The following is a 7,214-nucleotide window of genomic DNA, read 5'->3' on the forward strand; positions in this document are numbered from 1 at the left end:
TACAGAATGTTTCATTCCAAATGTTCCATTAAAGTTAATTGAAAATTTGTGTGTTTTTTTTTTATACAATACACTGTTTCGAAAAATGTTAAAAGGGAATTTTTACATCCTACATACTCAAAAATATTATCAATTAAAAAGCAAAAGTTGTTTTCATTTCCGACGAAACCGGAGTGGATATAATTAAATTTATACTGTTTCAAAGTGGACGTTGGGATTTTGGGGTATTTTCGAGGAATCAGTTAAATGAAACACCCTGTATATTACTATTTTTTCTATTATTAACTTATCTGACTGTCGCTCCTAAAAAGTATAAACCTTTTTTAGTTCTTGCGTGTACTAAAATTGTTTATTTTATGTTTCGCAGTTTATCCGGAAGTGACGGCAACTTCAAAATAAAATCAAATACATTTTCCGATCTATTAGTACTAGTCTGGGAACACGCATTTTGCAAATTTAATAGAAATCTTGCCTGAATGCCGGTCATTTCCGGGTCAGTGGTGGGTCTTAATAATAAGTGCATTTTCTATACAAGTAGAGATTCTGGGGTATTTTCGAGGAATCAATTAAATGAAACACCCTGTATATTACTATATTTTATATTATTACCTTATCTGATTGTCGCTTCTAAAAAGAACAAACCGTTTTTCTGTTCTTGTGTGTACTGAAATTGTTTATTTTATGTTGCACAGTTTAGTCGGAAGTGACGGCAACTTCAAAATAGAATCAAATATACATTTTCCGATCTATTAGTACTAGTCTGGGAACACGCATTTTGCAAATTTAATAGAAATCTTGCCTGAATGCCGGTCATTTCCGGGTCAGTGGTGGGTCTTAATAATAAGTGCATTTTCTATACAAGTAGAGATTCTGGGGTATTTTCGAGGAATCAATTAAATGAAACACCCTGTATATTACTATATTTTATATTATTACCTTATCTGATTGTCGCTTCTAAAAAGAACAAACCGTTTTTCTGTTCTTGTGTGTACTGAAATTGTTTATTTTATGTTGCACAGTTTAGTCGGAAGTGACGGCAACTTCAAAATAGAATCAAATATACATTTTCCGATCTACTAGTACTAGTCTGGGAACACGCTTTTTACAAATTTAACTGAATATAATGTTAAGCAGGTACTTTTTTTTAAATAATAGTGAAAAAACCCGAAATATCTACATTTTATGGGCCAAAAAATCAGAATTTTTTAACAAATATCGGTAGTGTTAACGCCAATAAATATTGTCGGGATGTTTGAGTTTATTATATGTATCCGCCGCCTAGGCCAGCTGCGGCGGCACCATTTGAGGTGCCGGCCGACAGTGCCGAAAGGGGCGGCTTGTATCTTAGCAGTGCCGAACATGTGTAAACGGCACTAACAGTTGTACTGCAGTCGTCTGGACGAACAGACGTGTTTCGGGAAATAAATGTAGTTCTGTTAAACAACGTTTAATTTCCACACAAACGAATTCTTAAAAAGAATTAAACATTTTGGTCCTTCGAACCGTGATAGTGATTACGAGCTCAACACTGAGCATATCGCAAAAAGTGACGTGATGCAGCTGTGGTAGAAGATTCCCGCGCACGGATTCGCCACCCTTCACGACACAACAAATTACAACAATTCCTCCAAGAATGAACACATCGAAAGGTCAGGTCGTTCCAATTACTCCTAATCACGTATTCCTGTGAATTTTGCAAGCTTTCGTATCTATGTGGCGTTGCATGTTTTAATTATCAGGTCGGTGTTATTTTGTTCAAAATCTTTATAACTTTCGATAAATTACAAAACAACTACCATGCCAAATACGGTTAAAAGTTTAAAAAGCAAACGAGCAGGTGTAAAACAACGTCTTACGCGATTTCAGACATTCATCACTAATCCTAGAAATGTTGATCAAAAACTAGAAATTAGTAGGCGATTAAAGGATGTCGAACCGTGTATGCGTGAATATGAAGATTATCATTTTCAAATTGCAGAATTAGACCCTTCTCAGGTGCGGGACACGGATTTGATTGCGTTTGAAAACGATTATTACAAAATTATTACCGACGCCGAAAAACTTTTAGAAAAAACCGATGAAGCGGTTAGTTTGCCGGACGGTGAAAATTGCAATGTCAAACTACCAGACATAAATTTACCTTCATTCAGTGGGTCATTTGTGGATTGGGTAGGATTTCGTGACTCGTTCAAATCGCTAATCCATAACAATAAATTATTAAATGAAATCCAAAAATTTCACTACCTTAAAAGTAGCTTAAAAGACGAAGCATTGCAAACCATAGATCATTTAACCCCGTCAATTGCCAGTTACAAAACAGCTTGGAGTCTATTGGAAGACAGATTTGACAACAACCGTCTAATCGTACAACATCATGTTCGTGCCATTTTTTCGTTAGCACATGTAACGAAAGATTCAAAATCATTGAGGCAAATGATTCAAACCACAACAACACATCTGAAAGTGTTAGAATCGCTTCAAAGACCAGTCAAACAATGGGACGATTTATTAATACATATAATTTCGTCAAAACTAGATCATAACACGCTTATTGCATGGGAATCTTCACTTGGTCATGAAATTCCTACTTATGAACAATTAGAGAAATTTGTCGTTCAACGTTGTCAAACCTTAGAATCTCTTGAATCGGTATCAATTTCTACCAATAATAAGTTTAATACAAATGTGAACCAAAGTGCAAAACCTATTCAGAAAGGTTACATGACACGACCTGCAACTCATGTCTCCACAAGTTCAATACAATGTAGTATTTGCAATCAAAATCATCAATTATTTCGTTGTAAAAACTTTTTAGAAATGACAGTCGCACAACGTATCAATGAAATTAAAAAACATAAACTATGCCAGAATTGTTTTAAAGCTAATCATAAAGCAGACACTTGTACCCACAGTCAGTGTCGTAAGTGTAATAGAAAACACAACACGTTACTCCATATTGAAAATACTCCGGAAAATGTTGAAGGCTTAACGCCCATTAGTAGTCATTGTGTATCTCTGATATCTCAAACTGTCATTCTCTCCACAGCATTAATAAAAGTTTTTGATAAAAACGGTAAAGAGCATCAGTTAAGGGCATTGCTTGATAGCGCATCAACTTCTCACTTTATTAGCGAAAACGCAGCGCGAAAGTTAGGTCTACAAACAAACAACATTACGTTACCTGTGGTCGGAATTGGAAATAATTCGACAAATATTAGGAAATCTACTTCTCTTAAAATACATTCCAACTATAACCGATTCAGTGACACTTTATCGTGTCTAATAATTTCACGAATAACATCAGACTTGCCTGCCATTACATTCGATAAAACTGCTCTCAGTGTTCCAAAAAACATTAAATTAGCAGACCCTCAGTTCAATGTTTCATCTGAGATTGATATATTAATCGGTGCATCTCTATTCTGGAAATTATTATGCATAGGGCAAATCCAAAATTCTGACAAGGGACCAGTTTTTCAAAAAACTTACTTGGGGTGGGTAATCTCGGGAAATATTCCAGTAATCCAACCATCCGTTTGCAATTTCTCAGTCGCTGCTTTTGACGAATTTGATAACAGGGAGAATAAATGTTTATTGCAAGAGCATGTTGAATGTGAACGATTATTTAAACAATCAGTAACTAGAAATTCAAGTGGTTTGTTTGTCGTAAAATTACCATTTAAAAGCGATCCACCTTCAGTGGGTTTCACAAAACACGCTGCAATAAGTCGTTTAAAAAGTATAGAGCGCAAATTCTTGAGAGATCCCCAACTTAAATCCGATTACACTGCATTTATGCGAGAATATTTAGAAATGGGTCACATGCAAAAATTAAAGGAAGATGATGATGGAACACAGGTTTGTTGTTACATTCCACACCATCATGTTGTGAAACCAGACTCCGAAACCTCAAAAATACGAATTGTATTTGACGCATCAGTCAAATCCTCAAACGGGAAATCGCTAAATGACAACTTATATGTGGGAGAATCATTACAACAAGAGTTATTTTCAATTTTAGTTAGGTTTAGAGTTCATCAATTTATCTTGAGTGCAGATTGCGCTAAAATGTACAGAATGATCTTGGTTGATCCGGAACACTGCAAAAGATTTCAAAGAATTTTGTGGAGATTTAATTCAACAGAAAAAATTCAAACATATCAGCTTAATACGGTTACTTACGGATTTGCATCTTCACCATTTTTAGCTATACGATGTTTGCAAGAATTAGCTAAAACGGAAGCCGTTAATTTTCCAGACTCGTATAAAATCATTTTAAGAGACTTTTATGTTGACGATTTATTAACTGGTTGTGACTCTATGGAGAGTGCATACAAAATTCGCGACGAAGTAACTGAAATTCTCAGAAAAGGTGGATTTGAATTACGAAAGTGGTCGTCAAACATTAAAGAACTACTTCCAAAAAACTGCACACAGTCAAAAACAGTACATCTTATTTCTCAACCAGAGAAAAAAACGTTAGGTTTGTGTCGGAACAGCGAATCGGACACAATTAAATTTATTCCCAGTGATATTCCGTTCAGTAACAAAGCAACAAAACGCACAATACTTAGCACTTTAGCGCATGTTTACGATCCAGTGGGTATAATTTCTCCCACCATGGTCACCGTAAAGATTCTTTTACAGAAATTGTGGTCTTTAAAGTTAAACTGGGATGAATCTATTCCCGAAAATTTATATACAATGTGGGCAAAATTCTTACAAGAATTTAAAATGATGGAACAAATTACCATACCTAGAAAAACAATACCTCAACATCCCACCACAGTTCAAATTCACGGCTTTAGTGACGCCAGTCAATCTTCATACGGTGCATGTGTCTATGTTCGGTGTAAGAATGAAAACGAAACATATACATCACATCTACTTTGTTCGAAACATCGGGTAGCGCCTTTACGTGCCACAACAATACCGAAACTGGAATTGTGTGCTGCAGTTTTATTGGCAGAATTAATGAACAAATTACGAACACTTTTAGATATTAACGTTGAAAAATATTTCTATTGGACGGACTCGGAAGTTGTTTTAGCATGGCTTAAGACTGATCCAGCTAAACTTAAAATTTATGTCGCGAACAGAGTAACTAAAATACAAGAATTAAGCAAAATTACAGATTGGTCGTATGTCAAGTCCAAACAAAACCCAGCTGATATTTTATCACGCGGTATGGCGGTCAAACAGCTGCAGAAATCGTTTCTATGGTGGCATGGACCAGAGTTTTTATTACAACCTGCTAGTAAATGGCCATACAAAAATATCATTCAAGACGAAAATTTGCCAGAAATAAAGCCGTTATGTTGTGTAACACATATTGATGCAACTTTCGATTTTTTATCACGATTTTCGTCATTTACAAAATTAATAAGAGTAACCGCTTATTGCCTACGATTCATTCATTCATTTCAATTACGTTATAGTTCGAAATACAAAAACAACGATTCAACTTCTGATTCCTCGCGTAAAGCGCCCAGTAGTTTAACTTTATCCCGTAACGAACTCAATAATGCACACGACATTATAATCAAAATAAGTCAGCGAGAATCGTTTCACAATGATATTGAATCTTTGAAAAAAGGTAAACCATTATCACATCACAGTAAAATAATAAACTTAAACCCGTTTTTAGACCAAAAAGGACTATTGAGGGTAGGAGGAAGATTGAGACATGCACCCATTCAGTACGATCAAAAACATCAATTAATATTAGCAAAAAATCACAGTGTAACAAAATTGATAATTACATTGACACATATCACACATTTGCATGCCGGGTGTCTTGCAACACTTTACGCAATACGTCAACGTTATTGGCTAATTTCAGGACGAAACGCGGTGCGAAAAATTATACATCAATGCATAATTTGTTTTAGAGCTAAACCTAAGTCTTACCAACAACTTATGGGAGATTTGCCTGAGTCACGGGTCCGACCATCAAGACCATTTCAGTACTCAAGTATCGATTATGCAGGCCCAATATTATTAAAGAATGGTCGTGGTAGAACCACTAAAAGAATTAAGGGTTACATTGCAATTTTTGTTTGTTTCGCAACTAAGGCCACTCATATTGAATTGGTGTGTGATTGCACCACCGAATCGTTTCTAAACGCACTTAAGAGATTCGTCGCGCGCCGGGGGAAGGTTGACACAATTTACTCGGATAATGCTAAAAATTTTGTAGGAGCTGACCGAGAATTAAAATCGCTGTATAATTTATTACAATCACCAAATTTTCAGAAAAAGGTAATAGATCATTTAATAAACCAAAAAATTTGTTGGAAATTTATGCCACCACGAGCTCCACATTTTGGCGGTTTACACGAAGCCGCGGTCAAATCGGCCAAAAACCATTTACGAAGGGTGGTAAAAAATGCCGTACTTGATTTTGAAAGCATGTACACGCTGTTAACGATGGTGGAAGCTTGCATGAATTCCAGACCCTTGTCTCCCCTTTCCTCCGATCCAACAGACCTACAAGCATTAACACCAGGTCACTTTTTGGTTGGCGACTCGTTATTGGCATCAGCGGAAGCAGATTTAACGGAAGTGGCGCCAACAAGGTTGTCTCAGTACCAGAGGTTGGAGCAAATGAGGCAACATTTTTGGAAACGGTGGGCTGCCGAATATCGCAATAATTTGCAACAACGTTATAAATGGGCTACCATCTCCGATCAACCCAAATTGGGAGCCCTAGTACTCCTGAAAGAAGACGACGCGCCACCACTCCAGTGGCCATTGGGTCGCATTGAAGAACTTCATCCTGGGAAAGATGGTTTAACCCGGGTGGTGACTGTGCGAACAGTGCGCGGTGCATTTAAAAGGCCTGTTACAAAAATATGTGCGATTCCTATCGAAGGTGGAGTGCGTGAGTGACAGTATTTCAAACCATTTTGAACACCTTGTAACTGTTATTGTTGTTTTTCTCTTATTCATAGACATTAGAACAATACTATTGTAACATACATATTCGTTGAAACAGTGAACATTTCAACCCGGGGAGCAATGTTAACGCCAATAAATATTGTCGGGATGTTTGAGTTTATTATATGTATCCGCCGCCTAGGCCAGCTGCGGCGGCACCATTTGAGGTGCCGGCCGACAGTGCCGAAAGGGGCGGCTTGTATCTTAGCAGTGCCGAACATGTGTAAACGGCACTAACAATTGTACTGCAGTCGTCTGGACGAACAGACGTGTTT

The 7,214-nt window shown here is 36.8% G+C and overlaps 1 protein-coding gene across 1 annotated transcript; it reads left to right on the top strand.

Moving 5' to 3' along the window:
- The first annotated feature begins 1,797 nt into the window (after nt 1–1,797).
- Nucleotides 1,798–6,891, top strand: LOC135131698 (uncharacterized). Its single transcript, XM_064059544.1, has 4 exons — nt 1,798–5,312; nt 5,439–5,596; nt 5,648–5,699; nt 5,892–6,891. Exons 1-4 carry the CDS (start codon nt 1,798–1,800, stop codon nt 6,889–6,891), a joined length of 4,725 nt encoding a protein of 1,574 aa, XP_063915614.1.
- The last annotated feature ends 323 nt before the right edge of the window (nt 6,892–7,214 follow it).

Source organism: Zophobas morio, unplaced genomic scaffold (assembly GCF_036711695.1).
Source record: "Zophobas morio isolate AGI-343-1 ecotype UQ-CSIRO unplaced genomic scaffold, CSIRO_AGI_Zmor_V1 ptg000021l, whole genome shotgun sequence".
Taxonomy (NCBI): Eukaryota; Metazoa; Arthropoda; class Insecta; order Coleoptera; family Tenebrionidae; genus Zophobas; species Zophobas morio.